The sequence below is a fragment of the Corythoichthys intestinalis genome, chromosome 4 (assembly GCF_030265065.1).
Source record: "Corythoichthys intestinalis isolate RoL2023-P3 chromosome 4, ASM3026506v1, whole genome shotgun sequence".
NCBI lineage: Eukaryota > Metazoa > Chordata > Actinopteri > Syngnathiformes > Syngnathidae > Corythoichthys > Corythoichthys intestinalis.
This window is the reverse complement of record NC_080398.1, coordinates 48,073,921-48,100,009: the sequence shown is the minus strand read 5'-3', so window position 1 is coordinate 48,100,009 and position 26,089 is coordinate 48,073,921. Positions and strand designations below refer to the sequence as shown.

Genomic DNA, 26,089 nt, shown 5'->3' with positions numbered 1-26,089 from the left:
TATATATATATATATACACACACATATATATATATATATACATATATGTATACACACATATATATATATATACATATATGTATACACACATATATATATATACATATATGTATACACATATATATATATACATATATGTATACACACATATATATATATACACATATATATATATATACACACATATATATATATATATATATATATACACATATATATATGTGTATATATATATATATATACACATATATATATGTGTATATATATATATGTGTATATATATATATATATATATGTGTGTATATATATATATATATATATATATATATATATATATATATATATATATATATATATATATATATATATATATATATATATATGTATAATATGTCGACTGAGTTCTAATACTTGGAAACTGTTTGTCAAAGAGTTGATGTGGACTAATTTGGTTTTAATATGAAGTAGCTGAAAATATCTCACCTCTTCCAGCAGTCGAGTGACGGCGTCAATGTCACTGTAAGTCTTTGTCATCTGTCCAACTCTATCAGCACACAGCACTGCACAAACAAGGGAAGGTTGACTTGCACTTTTATGTACACCACAGCTAACCTTCAGACACCACTGCAAATAACTAATTTAAAAAGAAAAAGGCAGCAAACATTTACTACCGTGGTTATCACTAATCGCCACTCCCTAACCTTATGTCTACTGACATTTTGCGGAATAAAGATAAACAAAACCACGTCACAATACAGTTGAGTAAAATGTTTTACCAATCCCCCCGCCCCCCCATTCCAAAAACAAATCTCCAAATAAACAGTATTTGAACAGATACAGAATATCTGAGAGTATACCTGTATACTGTAAATTCATCTAGTTCATAATACGGTCTCAACCAAACTGTACTGAAATACCAAGATCTCGGGCACAAACATTGACTGATTAAGATGACAGTGTTCTATTAAAAGTTTTCTGTCAGTACTTGAAACCTGCTAACCATTTCTAAATGTATTCATGTAGTCTAGTGTGATAAATTGTGAAGTCTCATCAATGCATTCAAGGTATGGAATGTCCTGCTTTTTGAATGTGTAGTGCCACAATTTCACATAAGGCCATAAGACATACAATTATTCATATCATATATCATTTACTTTAAAACAGCAGTTAGAACAGTACAATACGGCAGCCTACAGTGTAGGCACATGCTAAGTTTGTGACCTTCCAAAATTCAAAACAGAGGTGCACGATGCAAATAAAGATACTCATCTTGTGCCACAGGTGGGCCAGGAGCTCCCCTGTTTAAACACCAGGACCGTACTGAAGAAATGTATATTGAAAACAAATGAAAAGATGAAAAACCACTATTATAAAAGAAAACACTTCACGATTTTGTTTTACTTGCCAAATGTTGCAACTTACAGTGCGGTGTTTGTTCTTATAGCAATACTTCAAAGAAAACATTTGAAAATGATAATTGTAGTAATAGCATAACTGCAAATGTCCCAACAAAAACAAAATCTCATAAGTAGGTTAAACTGTTTAAACAAACAAACAAACAAAAAAAAAAGCAACAGTGTACGATATAAATGAGCCTATGAAACCCAAGAGGCCATTAAAAATCCAGAGTCTATAGAGTGACTTTTTGACTCATTATAGTTTTACTCATTTGTTTACCCTATTTGATCCAAGTAGTTAACAGGTGTTGAAGACTAGTAAATGTCGCCACCGATAACCGCCATTGAATAGGTGACTGTAATCTAATATGTAGGGGGATGGCCATTTTCTCCCGTGTTTTACAAACAATACATATTGTCTATGTAACCTAAGTCGACTCTTTCTACAATGTTAAGACGGAGCATGCAGATGAGATGAGATCATGTAATTGACAGTTGAGTCTACATGATAATTAAAACTTAAAAGATTTTTTTGCTGTAACTGTAATTAAAGCCTGGAGTAAACTCGTTAGCTAGCTCGGCTGAGTGCTTTACAGGAACAAGCTTAATGGAATTTAAAGTTTAGAGACGAGGCTGTCTAATAAGCCTGTACAGGGCAACAATTGGGTACTCTGCAGGATCAAAGGAAATAAAGACCAAGACAACAAACACAGTTGTTTAGAAAACCTCAATATGAATATGTGTTATAAAGGCTCATTGTAAAATATAGTTTCTTCATGTCAGTTAAAGCATAATGTTACAGTGTAAAAAATACAGATGCTGCTTCTAAACCACATCCTATTTGTAGGATTGTTAGGTGTTACACTGAACAAAAAGAATATTAATATGCTCATAAACGTCACTGGCATGTAAAAGTCAGATTTTCTCAGGGAACTAATCATTGTATGCTTAACAAAGTGGGATAAATGCAGCAACACACAATCAGTGAGTGAAATCAGCTCCCCTTCTTAACAAAGATTAACACAGGTTAGACTAATCAAGAAGCACTTAATGATTTTAAAGTTAGGAGGAACATTACGTAACTGGAAGTAATTCTACAAGCATATAGTACCAACTACCTTCTGAAAGAACTCTTTGCTCTTCATCCATCTCAACCACCTCTTCTCGTTCTCTCTCACTTGCCAGAATAAAATCCATTTCCTCCTCTTGTCCTGTGCTTCCTTGTCCAGGCACGAAAACAAATTCTGTAGCATCCTTTTGCCAACACTCCGGTCCATCATCAGAACCAGTGAACGGGAGAAGTGCCATCTTCCATTCAAATGGAGAGGCTAACTTCTGAACTTCAACGACTGCATGTGCAATTCCATCGCAACTACCAACCTAGACATTCTAACACTTATCTCAAATATCACAAGTCCAGAACAACTCCAGGCAGCAATAGTTTTTTAAAAAAGTATTTTAAGGTTATCATCGATTTAGTTGCAGAAGTGTGGTCACTATGTCTCACAGCAAAAACAAATAAATACATATTAAGTCAGCTATGTGATCTGCTAAGGCTGTCCTTGTGTCATTTCTTCCCTAGTGTGTGTGGAAGTGTGTGCGATTGTGTTGGTGACAATCATACACCTCGACTCCTCCCCTTATCTGTGATTGGCTAGTCAATGTCCCATGGCTTCTTATCAGATGAGGGTAAACTGTCACAGAGTATTTTTTTTCATCCTGCCATCAGATGTGAAAAGAATTTCAAACAATCTTCATCTTCAAAACACATTTCGCGTGTTCAAAATATTTAACACATCATTCTATCTAACTATCTAGAAAAGAGACATTAACCTGATGATTGTTCTGAGGGTGTATTTCAATACAGGTTAGTCATTTACCCCGTGCAGTAATAGCAACTTGGTACAGTCCGGTTCAGCCTCCGGAGACAATAGTAGCAAACAACAACAACCACCTGTTTCCTAGGTGGGGCCATACAGTCTTCGGTGGTTTTGGTTTTGCTATATGTGAAAGCACATACTGTACCAATGAATGTGGGGCACATCCAGGGAGCCCAACTTTACGCTCATTAGTCCCTATTAATTACTGAAATTGCACGACAAACTGACACCAGCTTAGTGAACTCCTCTATGCTTGAGTAGCTTAACTCAATGGTAGTAAACTGTAGATGTAATGGTGCAGACAACAAAAGAGTGCTGCACAATTTGCACAGTGATTCACCTTGCCATTTGTCTTTCACGTTTCCTTTCAGTTTATACTCAAAAGACTTTCTTTTCTCATGGTCGTACAGACAGATACTACATAACTACCAGTGTTGATAATAATTGCATGAGAGTATAACAAGGTTTCTAACTGTGTTATTTTTTTCAGTAGTGAGGAATGTAATTAATTACTTTTCCCATCTTTGCAATGCCGTTACCGTTACTGAGGATGTGAAGTTGAAAGACTGATTTTGTCCTACACCAGGTGCCTGCCTGGAGAGAGCAGAGCAGGAGGGGGGGATGAGGTATAGGGGTGGTGACGCCCTTGCAAACGCTATGATGATTGGCTAAGTTGGCGGATCATGACCTGCTTCACTGCACACTGTGGCAAACACAACAAGACAGCGATAATGTCGACGAGTAAAGGTGTGTGAAATTCCCCATTCTTAAATTATTCGCAATTCGTCCACTGAAGATTCGAGAACGATTCACAAACCTTAATATTCCGATTATTTAAATATGCTAGGTAAAGCGGAACTAAAGCACAGTCAGCGCGGTCTTCGGGATACAATGAGGAACGGACCAAAAGTAAACATCCACAACTCATGGCACTAGATAAAAAAATGCCGACAGCCACTACAAACAATGCCCAGTTGCTACGAACTTCGCCCATGTTGCTACAATCTACGCCCACATAATGCTATAGTAGATATCACATGTATATAGACAGGGGTGCACATAAGTGGTCCGCATGCGCGCATGCGTACTGAACGTGGACAAACGCGCTGGCCCTCAACGGCTTCCATACGCTTTTGCGTACCGATGGCTGACCACTGTATTTGCGGCGGACACGAGAAAATCACTTCTCACAATGTCAAAGAGGCAGGCCCCACTGAGTACTAGTAATTATTTCCGTGTTTCCCCACCCCCGTCAAAAGACAGACAGACGACAGAGACGTCACCGGAGCTACCGATAAAAAGGACTTTTGCTGAAAAGTGGCTGTAGGAGGTACCATGGCTAGAAGCAAATGATGCTAATGTCGCTGATAAGAGCAGCGCATTTTATGTAGTAGGGTCAAAGAATTTCAGCCATCCAAACTTTGAAAAACACGAAAAAAACAGAGCATTTGGCAATTAAGCAAACTATCGATGTCAGACAGCACCTCACTCGCCCTATGGAAAAGTGGCGGAATAAAGTTAATGAAGAACAGCGCCAAGCACTGACAAACATTTTTTTTGCTCGCATTTCACAAAGCTAAACATACACGTGCTCTTATGAGGAGGAGGGCATCCCACTTTTACAAAGGCTTGGAGTTAATGTGGGAGCCGCATAATGCCCTTTATTTTGAATTAGTGCTTTATGTTTATTTCTTTACATTTCCCTTCAAAGTAATGGCAATTTTGTTGTGCCAGTTGATGTTAATCGAGCATTAATTGTTAATATAATTAATTAAAGGTAAGTGGCTCTAAGTAAAGCTTGTCATAATTTTATCGCATCAGGCGGGTCCGGCTCTCAAACACAATGAGGAACAAGTCACATCTCCAGGTCCTCCTCTGAGAACCTGGGCAAAAAAAATATGTGCACCCTTGAGTATATATTAATAGATCAAGTACACCCATTTAAACGCGATAAGAAATCACAACTAAAAACAATAGACCATGCCTCTTAAGTAAAGGACAACAATATTAATACCGCACACAAATACAGAATAAATAAAATGTGTTTTTCATGAAAAAAAAAAATACAATTGCAGTTAATAACTTAAGCATTTAGGCAAATGAAAACTTTTCCCCTCATAGCTTCTGCAATAGTGTTCCATAGGGATGCAACGATACAGTTAAGTCAATGTTCGGTACGATTTTCGATACGGGGGACACGATTTTCGATCTGATTCAAGACATTTAATGCTCTGGAAAAAAAAAAAATCACAACTGTATTTTTTTGTTTTTGTTTTTTTGCAAACGAGCAAAAATGTAATTGCCATCATATAAACATGCATTTTAGTGCATAATATCTACTGTATGTGCTTACTTCTTACTTATCTGAAGAAATTTAGTATAAAAGTGCTGAGAACAATCTTTATTGTTTGTAAAGTGAGGCGGGGCACACTGTTGATTGCTACAGCTCTCTTAGCAGCTAGGTTTACTACATGAGCAAGACATCCTATTTGTGGTCCGAATCCATCTGTGTCACCTACTGAATTAACAATATTTGCAGCATTATCTATCGTCATTAGTATGGATTGATTTGGCTTTCTTAACTTCCATTCAGTCATGGCGGTTTGTAATTCATCGACATAGTATATGGACTACGTGTCCCATAATCACTCTGGGCTCACGTAGCCAATGGCATGGGACGTAGCACATCTAGTTTGCTATTTCATGATATCTAGTGTGTGTGTGCATTAAAAAAGTTAGCAAACGCCACAGAAGTCACATCTGCTCATTACTGCACAACACCAGCATATGACAATCGACTTTCATAAACAGGACGAGTTTGATGCACAGCGCTCTTAATTTGCCACTCAAATATCCGGTGTTGTGCCGAAAAATAGCCGCCCCGCTTGAAATGTCACCCCTGACGGGAGCGCCCACACGTCAACAACACCGGCACGCCGGAGATGGTCCGCCGTCAATCCGGAGCACTGGCGCGGCCGGTATACGTTGAACAATAGGATATAATGGGAACGATGGGCTCCGACGCTATTTTTTGCCAGTCCTGGAACGAAGATGCATTTTGCACAGTTGGTAACATGGAATCCGAACTTTTAACAGCTTGTCTGCCGCACGCACGTGCACGCGAGGCGATAAATCGCAGCGGAAAAATTATCGCCTTCATTTTTATTTATCGTGCGATAAATTGAATTATTGCATATTTCGACAGACTTAATTTAGGTTGAATATCGCCATCGCAATGTGCGCATGCGCAATAGTCAAAGGCGGGATGTGCAATTGTTTTTTTTTGTTTTTTTTAAGACTTAACTTTTATTTTACTTCATAAAAGCACCAATTGTGCAGATCTTAGATCCTGGATACGTTTTATAAGCAGTAATATACCTGGATTAAACTGCATTATATAAATTAGGGATGCACCAGATCCGATCACGTGATCGGAAATTGGGCTGATCACATCATTTTTCAGAGGATCAGAATTGGGTGAAAAGGATCGGGGTTTTAATTAAAAACATATATTCATGTTTTCCTGCTTCATGCTCATACAGCCTCTCACTGTCCCTCGTTCTAAGCAGTGCGAGCAAACTTTCTTGGTCATTAGTGCCGTTAGCGGTTGGTACTCAACGTTAACAATGATTGACAGGTTTATAACTTTGATCTGGCCAGAGAAGCCTCGGTAGCTCTACAATCAAAGGCACAAATGTGTTAATCATCGTTAAACTAGCAGCCCAGTCTAAAATGTGCCATGCCAATTCATTCATTGTGTAAGTGAGAGGCTGTTCTCGGCAGCGTGAGCGTCAAAGCATGAGTGAATTTGAGTGGACTAAGTCAATGAAACCATTTGATAAAGACAAGCATTTTTCTATGTTATTTTAGTTTTAAAATAATTGACATTATAAAGGCAGCACGGTGGGACAGTGGTTAGCACGTCCACCTCACAGTTCTGATATCGTAGGTGCAATTCCGGCTCTGGCCTTCCTGTGTTAAGTTTGCATGTTCTTCCCTTGCCTGCGTCGGTTTTCTACAGGTTGCTGCCCCATCCCCAAAAACGTGCATGGTATGCTGATTGAACACTCCAAATTGTCCATAGGTGTGAGTGTGTGCATGAATGTATTGTGCGTCTATATGTGCCCTGCAACTGGCTGGCAACCTGTTCATGGTGTACCCCTCCTTCTGCCTGGAGTTAGCTGTGATAGGCTACAGCACCCCCACTCAGAAGATGAATGAATGAAGGAATTATATGAATGTTATGGAGTGTGATTAAAAGCGTTAAAGGTGATGCAATGAAAAATATGGGTGCGCCTACATTTTATGATGGTACACCTAAAGAAAAAAGTTGGGTGACAGCAGTGCAACGAATGCAAAAAGAAAGTGTGGAGCCTTGGCAATATACAGTATATCGCAATCTTATTTTTTCTAATATAGTTCAGGCCTATCCCAAAAGAGCTATTCAAGTTATCTGGTGAAAATTCTTCTAGTTTTAATATTCCAATACAATATTGCAAAATATCGCACCCCCCCCCCCCCAAATCGCAGTAACAGTTTTTTCCAATATCGTTCAGGCCTATCGTGGACCTTAAACCTCTGACTAATATTTGCAATTAATTAAATAAACATCAAGTTGTTTGGAAATGGTTTTACAGCTTTTACCTTTAACATGCTTATAAAGTCATCTTTCTAATCTCCTGACACAACTCGCTCCTTCACATGCTGGGGTCCATGTTTACTGCTGTAAACACCATGAACAAACAGCAATGTGACTATTTGTTACCATTTACTGTGTGGTTACGTAGGTACCTCGATTACAGGTCTGAAGACAACCTGTTTCACTAAGGCACGCCTTAGTTTAACAATGTTCGTATGGTATAAATATTTTCCAATATATTCTGGGCATACTATTTTTCTGTCCAGGTTTATTTCTTCTTTATTCAAATCCAATATTATTCCCACTAGTAAACTTTTAATTTCTTATTTCTATTAGTTTGGAATCATTTATCGTGACTATTGTGTTTTGTTATGCTTTGTTTTCATTAATAGAGGTGTGACAACAATGCTGCCCACAAGTGCAAATGCAAGTTGTTTGACAGCAAGTAGTGTGGGTACAAATAAAAAAGTAAAAAAAAAAAAAAAAAAAGACTTCTTTTCAGAAGTTCATACTAGTATTTCTGGTTCATCAGTTACAGGACAAACTTTCAGGAAAGAGATTTTCAAATTTGTGCCAGTGTCTTATGGAGAAATGTTTTAAAGGAAACATTACATAAAATGTGACTATGAAGACACATGGAAACATATTTTTAGTTGTTTGTTTATTCAGACTGGGAGAGAAACCTAATTTCCTATTTCTTAACTTCAGGAAATTTGCAAAGGATTATTTCTTGCCAGCCAAAATCAAATCTTACAAATCTGGTTGAATGTGATCAATACCTTTCATTAAAGTTGTGAAACATGTGCCATACAACTGTTGGCAGGTTGCTGCAGTGTATCTGGAAATAGTATAAAAGGCTAAATATAAGCCAACCTACATGAACACCCATCCCTTTTATACCTCAGGCTAATGTCTAACTGGCTGCTTTCTAATCGTGTGTCTGTACTGTGCAAAAAGAAAAACTGCACACCAGTTCACGGTTTACCTATTTAAGTAACATTTAAAAAATAATAACCAGATCAATATTATTCCTTAGCGTATTTGTTGGGTGAATTCACAAGGACTGGTGGCCTCAAATGAATAATATTAAACAGCTCCCATTTAGGGAGAAAAGCTACTTCGCGTAGTTATGTAACATATGAAACTGACATATATGCAAGCTTCTGATTCTTTTTAATCCTGCCTCACCTCCTAGAAAAGTATAAATACTGTACACTGAATGGTTGGAGACAATTTATATTTAAAAATAAAATCACGTTGACAAATTCCAATGAAGCTGATTCTATTTGAAGAAATTTATTGCATAGTTAAGATGTGGCACACATACAAGAAAGCAACAGCATGCACATGCAGACACACATAACTTTTAAGTTACGAGGCGTGATCAAGTACAATCATTTTGTAAAATAATTAAAAAGGGGTCACAGTAGCTTAGTCTGCCGCTAAACCACCTTATGATGCCCATTTTTACATAAGCGCTGACATAAAGGAATAATGTACATATGAGTAATGATGCTAAGAAGTCCAGTATGCTAAAAAATGGTAAAAAACAGTGACTCAGCCTCTATTAAAAAAAACGCCGACACTTTCAATCCCATACCGCTGCTCGTGTTAAATGTTAGGAATAATATTTACTCATGATAGATTGCATTGATACGTTTTTTCCTTGTAAGAAAGGTATTTTAACATCAATCTTGCTCAGTCACTCTCTTCTATATAGCCAGATGACGTGATTATCAAACAGCATTATAACACACATGGAGTAGGGTTAGACTGAGTGCATCCCTTCAGAATTAATCCTTGCTGTCCTAATGATAACTACAGACAAACAAAATAGCCATCTGGCAACTATTCTCTGCTTTACCAGTCTATTGCATAATCTGATACATAATATTTGAAAATTTGTCATTTCTTTCCTTTTGGATTTCAATAACATACCCTGCTTGTAGTTTTAGATGCCACATACAGTACAAAAGACTGTCTTACCATCAGTACACTCTTCATAGTACCAGTCCAGTTCATAGTAGTCCGACTTCACAAACCTCTGTCCCCTCCTCTTCATCCTCACTGCCCAGACACACAGTTGTATGGTATTGTCTCCAATATACCTTATCTGTCCAACACCCCAGCATGCTCCGAGATGACCAGTTGTCACTGGGGTCTTATATACTCTGATGGTATTTGTCTGTCAATTAATAGGTCCAGTTTTCCTATCCCAGAATAGTTTGCAGTGACAATCTGGCACAGTGTTTGCCCCACAAAAGAATCGCCCCAATTCTATCGCAGATCCTTTTGGTCCCACACTCATTAGCAGCTTGCAGTCAGGGTAGTGTGCTCCCTATCGTTTCTGGTGCCATGCTACCAACCGATTCCATGAGCTGTCAAACTGTGTCACCAGTTGTCTTGAAGTCTTTCATTGGTATGCTGTTTTTTGGAAATATCTGTTAGCATCCTTTAATTGGTCTATGCCTCTTTATCCAGTGATGTCATTATTTTGGTTGTTATTCCGTTTTCAAAAGTCACTGGATATGTGTCAGTATCTTCTCTTGTCCAGCTCCATCAATGGTTTCTTTTAGCATTATCTTCCAGTCTGCCATCTTGCAATGTTATTCGTCATCAGATGATTATTGCCTTCTCTTTTGTTTTGCAGCATTCTATGCTCAGTCTCAAAACTAGCTCTACACGTGGACTACTGCATCCTTTACCGTGACTCAATAAATCCAATGATGCAGAGTGTGACGGAGCAAGCAGCAGCAGTCACGGGTTTTGCAGCAGAAACGATGACACAGTAGAGTGGGCGGGGTGAGCCAATTCTAACAACCAATGAGAGGAGGTGTTGCCATCTCACTGCCAACCTCAACCACCTACTCCCTCTCCCTCAACTTGTCCTTGTGAGTGGTTGCCATAGCAGCAGTCTCAGACTCCAAAGCCCATGGCTGAGCAGCATGTAGAAGCAGTGTGGAGTATAAATATATGACGTGGACACTACATAGTGAATAGATTTAATAGTTGACTAATATGTAACAAAATTGAAATGCAAGTTAAATATGAATTTCACATTTTAAAATGTACATGCTGATTGGTAATATTTACCCCATTTAGACAGATATGTTTTTATATTATGCTTATATACAGTAAATTCAAAACAGTGTTGTTTTGGCAGCCCTTTTATTTTTCACTTTAGTCTTATGGATGATAACACTTATTGATCTTAGTCATATTTTAGTCATCGCAAAATGTGTTCGTTTAGTTTTTGTTGACAAAAACTCAAGACTAATTTGTCTAGTTTTAGTCGACGTTACTAAAAATGTTTTCATCTGTAAAATTAAACAAATTACTCCAACAATAAATAAATAAATAACATTTTTCAACTATTGCAAATGAACATTGACAGCCGTGCACATATTGTACCGTCTATGAGGACAATGCCTACATGGTGATAATAGACACTCAGCAAGAAAACAGTACATTATTTTCAATTCATTATACCCACCTGGACGCCACAAACTATATAAGTAAAAAAGAAAAAAAAAAAAGGAAAAAATGTTGTCCCAGAGTTTACAAGGACGCCTGCCGTTAGCATTAGCCTAATGCTCATGCAAATGCAATGCCATGCTAATGCTACCAGTTACATTTGGTGTGAGATGATCACTGTCACAACCCAATGTGAGTACGGGGGGAGGGTGTGCAGCACGTCACATGAGTGACAATCAGACACTGCTACTATGCAGGCTAACTACACATAAAACTAGTGCACATTTTCGTCTCGTTCTCGTCAGACGAAAACTGGTATTTGTCTCGTTATGATTTAGTCTCCCAAAACACGTTTTTAGCTCGTTATAGTCTTGTCATCGTCATGAAAAATTGTTCGTGAAAGAAATATTATCGTTATCGTCATCGTTGACGAAAACAACACTAGTTCAAAAGACAGTTTATTAAATAACTTTCAAACTAATTGCATCTTTGGCTACAATTCAGTTCAACAATCACTGAAAAAAAAAAAGATCAAACAAATTAAAGTCGAGGTGGTTGAGTGGAAGAATGAATCAGATACTAACCATCAGTGCTTATTGCTCAGGCAAACTGACACTTGTGTGTTGATATCTGACCATTTGTTTGAGGCATTAAGGAGCAACACGACTCCAATGGGACAAAAACACTGCCATGACTACAGAGACGATGGTCAAAAATACAACAAATAATAAAACAGAAAATGTCAGCTGTCCCCTTATAGTCTGTCAGACAAAAAAACAGGAAACATGAGGTCAATGTGTACATGCTAGCATGGCGCGGAAAGATTAAGTTACCGTTCTGAGTCGATGCTATTTATATGTTTGCTGATCTAATTATAGAGGCACATTTTCACCCAAGTCACTCTTCAAGTAGACGTGACCTTCTAAAATGAATTATAAATGATGAAAACATTTTTACACTTCCTTTTGTGATTACCAACTTGTGTGTGAATTTGTGACCTGTGTAAAATATGGTTAAATATCATTGAAAGCCTCTCTTACGGAAACTGCAAGATTATACGAGCAGGTGAAGGTTGTATACCACCGTGCCAAGACACAGCTCCTCTTCCCTTGTCATTAACATTTTAAACACTTGACTGCAAAACTTTGCCCTCATTCTTACATAGAGCCGGAGAATCCATTATGGATGTGTATTGCTATACAAGCATTAACACTTTGTTATTACTTGGTATAAAAAGTATCTGTTGTGCTGTAATGCTGCATACATCATAGTGGCATCTTTATAGTTGTGTTTCCCATACTTTAAGCACTTTTTGTAATTAGTTTATCAGTATTAATGCAATGCTGCATATCTTAATTTCTTCATGACTTCCTGTACCTTTTAGATTTGTTCATATAATATTTTTGTTCATGTTTAGTGTAAAATTCTATCGTCAAACGACAAGCCACACATTCCTTACGTTTCATCATACTTTACTATTCAGATTTTTATATGGCACGTAAGCAATAGGTTAGACACTGATAAGGCAAAGACAGGCATGCCCAATAAAAGATAAGCAGACAAAACTTCAAAACAAAGAGCGAGAAAGAGAGAGAGGAGACACAAATAAATGAGAATACAGTGAAAGATACACAGACAGAAAGAAAGCGACAGACAGGGAGAGAGAAAGCGAAAGAGATTGTTGGGGCAACTGTGGTCATGAAGTTGATTAATTTTCAAGCAACTACTAGTTCAGTATTAAAAACAACATCCTGGTTTATGGACTTGAACTTTTAGATCTAAGCTTTAATAGAAAGCCATAGTTGTAAAATATGTAAAATAGTGCCAGTATTGGGAGATTTTTCATTGAGCGCAAAGAAATTTATTTTTACATAATACACTTAAAAAGAGATGGACTCACAGAAGTACTTGAGGGTTTCATCTATTTGTTCGGTAGTCAAGTCGAGGGAGGAGTTTGGGTCCACCAGAGGGGTGTGCAGCCAGTCATCTTGCTCGTAGCCGAAGATGGTGTCGGCCCTTAGCTTATAGACTGGCAGCTGTTCTTCCAGAAGGCTAATAATCTCAAGTTCCGGCAAATCAGTGTTGTTACACACATCTGAAAGTACAAAGACAAATTATTTGTGTATTGTAACACTGTTTGGCCATGGCTCCGTAGAACACTGGTACAGTATATGGCACAAGTTAAGTGGCCCACATCATGGATTATCCTGGAGTGCAATTGCAGTAAGATTTTTGTAATGGTGCAAAAGAAATAGTACGCCATCTAAAGGAGAACTGGGGAAACGCTCATACTTATAGGTTTTCCAGAAAAGATAGCAAACTTATTCATTTATTCATAAAACAACTACTGTATAAGAAAAATTATATGTATTATGAGTATTCATCTAAAACTCAGTTAGGTGAAAACATCACAAGCTATAATTAGCCTTAAGAGGTCTATTTTCTTAAAAAGAAACACAACACAACTGCCTGAACTCTACAATGTCTGGAGGTTTATTTTAAGCTTCTGCTGCCTTGATTTAAAATGACACATTTGTCTGCTGCAATGGAAAAGAAACCATACTTCTGAGTTACAGTATTGTGCATCTGTTGACAAATCAGTTCATCATGCCTTTAAAAAATCAACAATATGGGACCTATTTAGTGGGGGGGGGGGGCACTTTGCAATGAACCAGTACATATTATGCACAATGCTGATTATGATAATGAGCTTCTATTGTCATTATTTTTGATTGTCCTTTTCGTGCTGCAAAGATGTCCTCAATTCTGTATGTGTACGCTTATGGGGCGCCGTTTGTAAAGGAGCACATGCTGAAAATTTCGACAACATTTTCTCATATTTAGCGCCACACAGTGTTTAAAATGTGGTGTGAAATTTTTTGTCACTTTTTTTTTTTGCACATTTACAACATTATTTAAAAATAAATATTTAAGTTGCTAAACAATCAGTATTGTACCTGAATGTTGAAATCCAGAACTAAATGTTTATTTATATCTTAAATGTAAATATTAAATTCATATCCTAAATATTAAATTTATATTCTAAATTTATATGTTAAATCCAAACTTTATATTTATATATTAAATCTAAATGTTAAATTTATATCCTAAATTTATATGTTAAATCCAAACTTTACATTTATATATTAAATCTAAATTTTAAATCTAAATCTTAAATTATATATTAAATTTAATATTTTAAATCTAAATCTTAAATTATATCCTAAATGTAATTATTAAATTTATATACTAAATGCTAAATCTAAATGTTAAATCTGGAAAAGGGTGAAACTAAATATTTAGCTTAATATGCAAATTCACACGACTGGACACCGGAAGTAACAAAATAAAAGCTTGGAGCAGCTCAGACTGTTTGTTCACGTTGCTTGAAAATGAATAAAGCCTACTGAACGGTGGCGGTCGCCTCTTGGACATGAGTCATTGTGATAATAACAATATCTAGGTTAAATACACATTTAGGAGAAACTATTTAAAGAGTATTTTGTGCTTTTCGTGTCACTTTTACGTCCATGAGCCCAGTAAAGTTACTAAGAATAGCCACCAGGGGTCTCTGTTGGACTGGACCGTAGCTCAAGGTTGACCTTTCTCACTTCATTCATTCATTCATTTCTACTGCAAAAATCCCGCGTTTCTCACAGTCGGCGAAGGTGGGCTGAAAGAAAATATGTCGGTCAAGTCAAGTTTAGCAGAGACTATCAGCCAACAGTCACAATACACTTAAGTTACCGAAGTGGATCGTGAAGTGGAAGCCGCTGTCGCCGACGCTGTAGCTGTGGGAAAATTTTGTATCGGTCTTTGTCAGTCACGTGCCCAAACTAGCGGACACGCCCCCATGCGCCATTTTGAGTGTATCACGGATGTAAACAAACCAGAACAGGAGTAGCTCCGACGCCACGTTACTGCCTCCAACTTCATCCCTGGATATAAAAAAAGTCCCTCGTTTACGGTATCAGCGCTTACCTATAAATCTCTCGAAGCTCACGGACATTTAACGAATGGCTCGGTGCAGGATCTTCGCATTTCGACCGCAGGACTGCGACAACACAGTCGTCACTCGTTGCTACTCTCAGAAACATGATACAGCTCTTACTTGAACATCCTTGAACTTGAATTGTACCTTGAATATCATCTTAAACATCACATGACTAAAACAGGTGAAGGAACTGTCATAATGACATGCAAATTCATGTATATTGCACAATATATTGTTTCAGTGTTGACATTGCCATGCAAAGATGTGCAATTCTCTCAATGCAGGACTTATCATGTGAAGTGGGACAAATTTACTTGAACACGTTATTCTACAACTAGTGTTATTTTTCTTCATATGCACGTTTTATATTTCCTTGTATTGCTATTTTCTGTTTACCATTGTGCTGCTGCTGCTGTTTTGATTGAGAATTTTAAATCCAAAAAAAGTAAACCTGTCAAACATCTCGTTTTGTTAGCAAACATTGTATTTCCTATTCAGTGTTTATCTCCACAAAATTGTTTGAATTAGTAAAAAAAAAAAAAAAAAGTACTTTTCATCATCAAAACCAACACGTTTTACGTACCTAAGAGTAGCAAGGAGTCAAGACTTCAAAATTGTCACTGACATACTTTATTAAACAGGTTTAAGTCATCTACAAACGTATAAAAAAAACTGCTTGTACAAACACTACGAAAAGAAAATTGTACTATACTACTGTTGGGCAATGGCTTATCAGGGCACAGCAGAAAGTGACCTTATCCAACATTGTAGCTTCTTCACCTTCACATGGAAGAATCATGTTTATGGGTATGGTTCCTGTTAAGATATTATACTTCTGACAAACATTTCCGATGACCCTTTCAACATGGATTCTCAAATGTGCTGACAGCGGCCTTTTGTAAATGCTGGGAGTTTGACATCTGAACACTACATGCCCACACATTCTTGTATGTCAAAACCTCTGTCAGCCAAGACAATGTCCCCAGGCAACAAATTATCACAAAAAAAAAAAAAATCACTGTTCAGGGTTTTATGTTTGTCACTTGTATGCCCTCCCCAGCCTTTTGATATGAAACAAATGGCTCCCTTGGGTGTAATACATATTAAATACTTCATAGTGTGGTGGTGCTTGTACAGTGGGGAGAACAAGTATTTGATACACTGCCAATGAGTTTTCCCATTGGCAGTGTATCAAATACTTGTTCTCCCCACTGTAACTGGAAAACATTTGGGCACGTGCTTTCAGATTTGATGGGTTTTCTGTGAAAATTTCAAAACGGTCAATAATCACAGTCTGTGTCACATCGTGATTGGTGTTGTGCGTCTCATCCTCTGTGATTAGCTGATCACCTTCTTCTCCAGCTTCATGTGTCCCCTCTTCAGTCTGTAGCTGACCACTTTCTTCTCCAGCGTCAGGTGTCCCTTCCTCATTCTGTTAGTGACTGTTTATTTCACCAGGCTCAGATGGTCCCTCCTTAGTCTGCAGCTCTTCAATGTTTGCATCCTGCTGGACCCCCATCTCTGGTGCTTGCAGTGTCTCTTTCCGTAGCTGCTCACATTCGTCTTGCAGAGCGTGCAGTGTTTGTCGGTGTAACACAGGGGTCTCCAAACCAGTCCTCGAGGGCCGCTGTGGGTCCTGGTTTTTGTTCATACCGATCAAGCATAGACCTTTTAACCAATGTGGTTTGTACTAAAACAAGCAGCACCTGACTGCAATCAACTAATTAAACATATAAAACACCAGATTGGTGAAAAGGTGTGGTCTTGATTTGTTGGAGTGAAATCCTGCACCCACTGCGGCCCTATGTGGAATAGTTTGGAGACCACTGGTGTAACAGATGTGTGTCCCAGATGTAGGGATGGTGCCCAGTCTGGGTCAGTCTCCATCATTTCATAAGCTGGTTCACCTGCAATCACAGGTTTTATTTAGAAAGCTAGGTAAGATTGGATATTTCCATGGCATTTCACTGTCGTAAACACTTAATCAGACATGCTGCCATCCCATCAGATCTCTCAGATCACAAAAGGAAATCTCGCGCATTGATAAATATTTCTGTGCATCTTTGCTGTTTACCTTTATATTTTAAATCATTCACTCTATAATGTTTTTATAAACAATAACTGAATAAATTAAACACTGATTTATCACGTACAGATTAACCCATTTCAACTGCCCTCCCTCTTTGCCTGTAGTTTACAAGTGAGCCTAGCTAGCTAAGGTTAGCCAATGAGAAAATAGCGACTTTAGAAAGAAAAAAAACAGCATATTCAGTATCAATACTTTGAAAAAAACTGACTTGCCTTTATGAAAATGCCGAGAGCAAACACGCCGGAAGGGAGATATGGTGTCGAAAGTGATGCCCTTCCGTCTCACTGCTGCGACCCAGACCATCCGACGCCGCTTCATTAGTTCCTCAACCTGCTGTCTATAACCTCTTTTCCAAGAGGGAAAACGAAAAAATCATACGTCGTGGTCAATTTGCTGCCATTTTTGCCGTGTGATTTAGTATGGCAGCCTTTCAAACAACACGAGTGTCCCATTTATCAAAGACAATGATGAAAGCAAAGACGATTCTCACTGCTCAGTTGTTTACAATAAGTGTACACTCAAAATGGCGATTCAACCCACAATGCACTGCGGCTTTTGACAGCGTTACGTCACCTGACAAAGACCGATTGCTGTGAGAATGGCTTGGCCGATAGTCTCTGCTAAACTTGACTCGCCCGACATATTTTCTTTCAGCCCACCTTCGCCGACTGTGAGAAACGCGGGATTTTTGCAGTAGAAATGAATGAATGAATGAAGTGAGAAAGGTCAACCTTGAGCTACGGTCCAGTCCAACAGAGACCCCTGGTGGCTATTCTTAGTAACTTTACTGGGCTCATGGACGTAAAAGTGACACGAAAAGCACAAAATACTCTTTAAATAGTTTCTCCTAAATGTGTATTTAACCTAGATATTGTTATTATCACAATGACTCATGTCCAAGAGGCGACCGCCACCGTTCAGTAGGCTTTATTCATTTTCAAGCAACGTGAACAAACAGTCTGAGCTGCTCCAAGCTTTTATTTTGTTACTTCCGGTGTCCAGTCGTGTGAATTTGCATATTAAGCTAAATATTTAGTTTCACCCTTTTCCAGATTTAACATTTAGATTTAGCATTTAGTATATAAATTTAATAATTACATTTAGGATATAATTTAAGATTTAGATTTAAAATATTAAATTTAATATATAATTTAAGATTTAGATTTAAAATTTAGATTTAATATATAAATGTAAAGTTTGGATTTAACATATAAATTTAGGATATAAATTTAACATTTAGATTTAATATATAAATATAAAGTTTGGATTTAACATATAAATTTAGAATATAAATTTAATATTTAGGATATGAATTTAATATTTACATTTAAGATATAAATAAACATTTAGTTCTGGATTTCAACATTCAGGTACAATACTGATTGTTTAGCAACTTAAATATTTATTTTTAAATAATGTTGTAAATGTGCAAAAAAAAAAGTGACAAAAAATTTCACACCACATTTTAAACACTGTGTGGCGCTAAATATGAGAAAATGTTGTCGAAATTTTCAGCATGTGCTCCTTTACAAACGGCGCCCCATATACGCTGCACTTGCTAACAATGCTTTCTTACATAATTTGTTCATTCGGACTGAATGCCTGACTCTGTTCAAGAAACATTCAAGCATCCACACAGCAGCTTTGTCCTTCTATAAATACAACCGGTAAAGTTCTACCACAGTGTACAGTATTTCTGGGAGTCACTTGACAAAAAGTCTTAAAATATGGATAAATCTTGTATTTCCCCTAAGTATGTTGCTTACTGGTAAACTCAAAATAGGCTCAACAGTCACAATATTATGCACAATTACATATACATATGGTTCTGCATTTGCCCATAATGGTCAGTAATCATGTTGGGGGGATTAGGTGTCTAAATCAGTGTAAACTCAATGGCAATCTGAAGCCCTTCACTTATCAATCTTATTCCAAAACACTTGCCAAGAGACATCCAATTATACACACTACACCGTAAGTAGTTCATTTCTATCACTATAAACTTTGATTATAAGTGTAAGTAAAATCAATGTTGATTATTTTCCTTCAAATTCGACATAAAAATGCTTACTGTTCTGTGGCATTCACACGTCAACAAAATGGATCGTCTTTACACTAATGTTACGGTACAAACATTATAATTCTGATGTTATTGTTACAATAGGTTGATATTGACTTTTGAATGTTTTCATTATCCGCACAATTGGATTTAAGTAGCATGTATACTTGGCTTTGTGCAATTGAAGCTAAAAAAATAGATGAACAAAAACATATTCATGATCCAAAAAAGATCAATTCAAAGATACTTTTAGTTTAAATATAAACTAGCCCACTGTGTACAATAAACCCGAAAACCCATTGAGTGTCAACAGTTAAGCAATAGTCTGCAGCTGTACAAAGAGATGAAAAGTTCAAGTTCAAATTTAAGAATAGTCCACTGTCACACTGTCATTTAGAGCAATAAACACTGCAACATATGTGACAAAGAAGGCAAAACTCATCATTAAGCTAAACTGTTGAGTATACAACTAATCCTGGACTTGAGGCCATTTTTTTCCCCGGAATGATTTGCAATTACAAAAATGTACAATTTTGTCAAACCTGCCTTTCACCAAAAAGACCACTATTGATGAGACCACATAACAGTCATACAGTGAGTTTTGTTTAGTCTCCCTGTAAACAGAGACATGGATCAGAATGGGGCGGGATTCAATCCCACTGTTTGTCATGTCATTGTAATGCATTTTATAGAACAGCGAAGCAAGTTTAAAAGAAACAGTTGCGGTCAAACATGGCTTTTTTCCATAAAGCAATACAGTACAGTATAGCATTTTACTTGATTAACTAGGAGACGACTTCTCCTTTGTTCAGTAAATTCAATACTGTTCATGAGCTCTAAATTGTTTCAAATATTTCATACTTTTAAGAGGTAATTGGAACACAAACAAACTTCAGCATAATAACTAACATTCAAACTACTATGTCATACAAATACTTATGAGGATTTTAAAAAAAAAGAAAAAAAAAAAAAAGAATAAACAAAGGGTCAATCACAGCAACAGATGACAGAAGGACACAAAGACAAAAATGGAGTGACAACAGAACAGTGAATGAGGGTAACTGCCCATATGTCACCAGACAGCAATTCAAACAACACAAAGACAGCAATGTACTCACTCATGTTGCCTTAAGCCTGAACAAAAACCTTATGCCCTCGACCTCGATCACATTTTCCACAAGGCCCGGGAAGGACAAGGACGCAAACGAGCGAGAAGAAGCGAGAAGAAGAGAGAGAAAGAGCAATGGGAGGGTGAGACAGGAAGTGCAAGGCAAAGGGTGCAAAAAAAAGTTACAGAACAGCACTGGTTGGGAGAACCACAGGAAGTTAGAGGGAGAGGGAGGAGTGAAGAAGAGACGAGAGTGGGACCAAACTGGTTAGCCATGCCTCACATGCCAATGACGATATCTACAAGGACCGCCCCACACCAGTGCTCTCTCTAGGTCTCTCTCTCTCTCTCCCTCTCTATAACGTTGTATCTCTCACATACCCCCAACCCTAAATTCAATCTTTCTCCATTGCATCCCATTTGGAAGAAATAGAACTGTTCAAAATAATATGTTAAATCAACCAGGTTTGTACAATTTTTTCCATAGTTTGGATCAAGTCATATACCAACTACCTATCACGTATTTCTATCCATTTTGACGCTTTTAAAGCATAAATTTGCTTAATTAAAAGGTCATATATCTATTAAAACAAAACATAAAAAACGCTTACACTGCTGGCCCAAAGTATTGGCAAAGGCTTTGGTAGTAATATCTTCATTTTGCTTGCAATAAAAAAACACAAAAGAGAATGAGGGAAAAAATCATTATCTTTTCTTTTTCTATCTATTTTACACAAAACTCCAAAAATGGGCCGAACAAAAGTATTGGCACCCCTTGAAAAATCATGTGATGCTTCTCTAATTTGTGTAATTAACAGCACCTGTTACATATCTGTGGCACATAACAGGTGGTGGCAATAACTTAAATCACACTTGCAGCCAGTTGAAGTGGATTAAAGTTGACTCAACCTCTGTCTTGTGTCCCTGTGTGTACCACATTGAGCATGGAGAAAAGACAGAAGACCAAAGAACTGTCTGAGGACTTGAGAAGCAAAATTGTGAGGAAGCATTGGCATTCTCAAGGCTACAAGTCCATCTCCAAAGACCTGAATGTTCCTGTGTCTACCGTGCGCAGTGTCATCAATAAGTGTAAAGCCCATGGCATTGTGGCTAACCTCCCTAGATGTGGCCGGAATAGAAAAATTGACAAGAGATATCAATGAAATATTGTGCGGATGGTGGATAAAGAACCTCGACTAACATCTAAACAAGCTCAAGTTAATCTGCAATCCGAGGGTGCAACAGTGTCAACCCGTAATATCTGATGGCGTCTGAATGAAAAGGGACTCTATGGTAGGATACCCAGGAAGACCCCACTTCTGACCTAGAGACATGGAAAAAAAAAAAAAAAAAGCCTGGCTGGAGTTTGCCTCAACTTACCTAAGAAAGCCAAAAATGTTTTGGAAGAATGTTCTCTAGTCAGGTGAGACAAAAGTGGAGCTTTTTGGTAAAAGGCATCAACATAGAGTATAAGGGGGGGGGGGGGGGGGGGGACGAGGCCTTCAAAGAAAAGAACACAGTCCCCACAGTCAAACATGGTGGAGGTTTCCTGATGTTTTGGGGTTGCTTTGCTACCTCTGGCACTGGACTGCTTGACCGTTTTCTTGGCATTATGAAGTCTTAAGACTACCAACAAATTTTGCAGCATAATGTAGGGCCTAGTGTAAGAAGGCTGGGTCTCCCTTAGAGGTCATGGATCTTCCAGCATGACAATGGCCAAAAACACACATCAAAAATCACTAGAAAATGGTTTAAGAGAGAGCACTGGAGACTTCTAAAGTGGGCAGCAATAAATCCAGACCTGAATCCCATAGAACACCTGTGGAGGGATCTGAAATTGGCAGTTTGGAGAAGGCACCCTTCAAATCTCAGAGACCTGAAGCAGTTGGCCAAAGAAGAATGGTCTAAAATTCCAGCAGAGCATTGTAAAAAAAACTCACTGATGGATACCGGAAGTGGTTGTTTGCAGTTATTTTGTCTAAATCTTGTGCTACCAAGTATTAGATTGAGGGTGCCAATATTTTTGGCCCATTTTTGGAGTTTTGTGTAAAATGTTTTTTTTTTTCATTCTCTTTTGAGTTTTTTCATTGCAAACAAAATAAATGATATTACCACAAAAGCATTTGTAATTGCAATCATTTTCTGGGAGAAATTGAGCACTATCTGACAGAATTGCACGTGTGCCAATACTTTTGGCCAGCAGTGTAATTACATTTTTCTGTGGAATATTGCTGTGAGCTTTGTAGTCCTCCTCACCCAAAAAAACAACGATGCAAAAGTGTCCTGGGACCTTAAGGTTTAATCATGTTTTGTTGTGTAGTATTTCTGCTGACCTTTGTAGGCCCTATACGACGCTATAGAAATAAAGTTGAATTGTATTGAATTAAAAAAAAAAAGACAGAACCCTGAACTTCCTAGCCACAATAACATACAGAAAAAAGGTACAAAGCGGGAGGTTGTCTCCTAGAAAAGTAGATCTTTGAGCAAAAAAATTGTGAGCACCCCATTTTAAAACATTCAATATGTATTATGGAATCTGACACAATGTGCATTTTACAAAATAGGAAGGGAAATCTGGGGGGGGAAATGAAATTTCTATGTTTGTTTTAGGTTTAACACTAGTAAAAACTGAGACGCAAGCTCTGCTCCAGCATTAAATAACAACGGCTTCTTCACCAAGCTCTTATTGTTGCAAGGTGAGCAAAGCCCTGCCGTTTGGATTCTGTTTTGTCAAGTTGCATAACGGTCTCTCTCAAGTTCAGTCTTTTTATTCTCTAGCTCATAGCTCAGGTCACAGTTGGCTAGTTACCATGGAGAATCAAGCCCAGAACCAAGCATGACACACTTCTCAGCACCCTGAAATCCTATTTAGCATTTATTCACTATTCACTTCCTCCAGGCTGGGAGGAATTATTTACACTTAACACAAATGTTTTCCACTTGGGAGAACCCAAACAGAAACACTAAAGGCAAAAGAGGAACAAAAAACCCACAAGGTAAGGATGACTCCAAATACTGTAAGTACTGTATGAGATTTTTTTACAGTTACAGTAAACTTGGAAAGATACCAGTAGATGGCAGCACTGTCATTGTATGTAGTCCTTTTTACTTGCATAGCGATCAGTACAGTACCACTGGTATTATCCATTCAAAAGTTATTATTTCCAAATTTAGATTGTTTTTACAAACGAAAACTGGGAAATACACTTGCAAAATTTGGAGACACATGCTTTTTAATGGACAGCACTGTAGCTAAAAGCTATGAGATACATTTACACTACTGTTTTTGAAAATTACTAACGCTACTACCAGTATTAGTATCTCATTATCCCATAGTATAGCACTAAATAGAAGATAAAACTCAAAGAACATCTCAAGTAGACAAAAAACAATATCCCTGACAGAAAAGCAAGACCTCACAATAAGAGATTGGAACCACTCTAGCAACTGACTCCTGTGGCAGACCCTAATGTGCATAATTGCATGGTATAAAATAAAAATAAAAAAATAAAAATAATTGTCTTCATTGCATTTCTTTTGGTCCGATGCACCAAGACAATGATTTTTAACACTTCTGGGAAACTTTAATTTAAGGGTAAGGGGTGGGAAGCGACTGGTGAAGATTACTAGACTCACTCCAAACCTTGTTCGAAAAACAAGTATTGAATGCCCCCCCCCCCCCCCCCCCCCAACTGCGATAGTGAATACAATAGGGCACGACATTTTGTTTACAGGGAGGATGATAAGAGAATTTGTTACTTGAAATAACAAGAGGAACTGACCTCATGTTCAAGGGTGGTGCAACAGGGCGGGCTTTTTCCTGTAGGTTGTGTGCTTACAGCCTAAGTCTCTAATGAATTCATTCTTCGGTTCTGTGTACATGCCTGTGTTGTCTCCAGCATACTGGTCTGTTAGGATTAGGACTGCAATCATGGATCTCATTCATACCCATTTACTTTTGTAGGCCTTCAGCTAAAGGCTTGGAATCAATATCCATTAGCATGAAATGTGACTAATACTGTACTTTGCTTGATATGTAAATTTTGAATGTTGAAACAAGAATGCTAAAGCTATATTTTGGCAGCCTAAGTTCCCTTGGAGCGCATTTCCGAACAGGATGTGACATTTGACAGGGTCCCACAGAGGGACATGTTCTCACAGCGTATGCTTCGCTGCTTTAAATGATCCACAATTACAAGCTTTGTGCTTAAAATTAAAGTAAATATTTGACTGTTTAAATTTATACATTCATCATTTACTCATCCAGTCATGATAAATGGACAGCAGTATGCTAAGCAAAGTACAATAAAAACAAAGTCAATATTACCAGTAATGGTCTCTGCATCTTTATAGGTGACCGTGAATCCATTGAGCGACGCCTGGAGCCATGCTTCACTGACATACTCTTCTTCCTCTTTCTCCTCTTCCTCGTTGGCCAAATGAATTCCTGGGTTGGTGAGGCAAGCTATATGATGAGATGGCTGTTCTGGGGATAGAGTGGAGGTGTAGGAACAAGTGTGTGGAGGAAGAGTTTTCGGGTCCAGCTTGGCACTGAGTAAGCTACCAGGATGAAGAAGGACAACCCATGGGCGAGGTCATGCAGCATAAAAACTAATTTAATTTAGAGTTACCATGAGTTGATAATAAAACCAGTGCAGACAACCACACAACCATGGCTAAGTATGTGAAAGAAAGATCAACAGTTCAGCAGCTCCCTTTAAACCTGGAAGAAAAGTAGAAAGGAGAAAAAAGTTTTTTTTAAAATATTTTTGCAAGGCAACATCTTTGGGTCACTGATAATGTGAATTTGATGCACAGTAAATTGTTGTCTACCCTTCATACAGTATGTGCCCCGTGACTGTCTGTCAGTCAGTCAAAGGTGTAGTCCACAGTTTGTCCAAAGTTAGGCAAGTTTATTGTCAAGTATGCTTGATGAATGGTGTCACTGTGGTCTTTGTTAGTAAGGGCAGGGTGGGAACTCAATAAAACACAAAACGATAGAGTATTATATCGCGATACTTTGTATCCCAATAGGTTACCGTTATGCCTCCAACAAGAATAGGTACTGTATACAGTGACCCCCCGTTTTTCGCGGTTAATAGTGACCAGAAACCCTCCGCGAAAGGTGAAAAACCGTGAAGTAGCGCCCCTCCAACCAAAAAAAAATAAATAAATGTGTGTGTTCAATGTATTCATTCAGATTTATCCTTGGAAAGCGATACATACTAGTATAAGACATATTTTTTCACTTTTCTCTCAAAGTTTAATTTAATATATATATATATATATATATATATATATATATATATATATATACATATCAATAAATGGTTTTTAAGCACTTCCAATGTAATAATTATGATGTTTTAAACATGTTACTGTCCCACCAAATCATTTTTAAACAAGAAAAAATGTAGACGCCCAATCCATTTAAAAAAAAAAAGTTAAA

The 26,089-nt window shown here is 37.6% G+C and overlaps 1 protein-coding gene across 9 annotated transcripts in view; it reads right to left on the bottom strand.

Annotated features, from left to right (window-relative positions):
- The window catches only part of LOC130914342 (trafficking kinesin-binding protein 1-like), a 43,609-nt gene extending 18,391 nt beyond the window's left edge, over positions 1–25,218 (bottom strand). For 4 of the 9 annotated variants that reach the window (XM_057833421.1, XM_057833422.1, XM_057833428.1 and 1 more), the window contains exons 1-3: positions 20,651–20,784; positions 13,291–13,485; positions 484–560 (exon numbers count right to left, since the gene is read on the bottom strand). In XM_057833421.1, the coding sequence (XP_057689404.1) occupies positions 484–560; positions 13,291–13,485; positions 20,651–20,654 (276 nt within the window). In that variant the 5' untranslated portion in view covers positions 20,655–20,784. Of the gene's footprint in view, positions 1–483; positions 561–2,515; positions 3,445–9,902; positions 10,995–13,290; positions 13,486–20,650; positions 20,785–24,967 lie in introns of those variants that run through there. The other 5 variants (XM_057833427.1, XM_057833426.1, XM_057833425.1 and 2 more) reach the window with 5 other exon arrangements.
- Between the last annotated feature and the right edge of the window lie 871 nt (positions 25,219–26,089).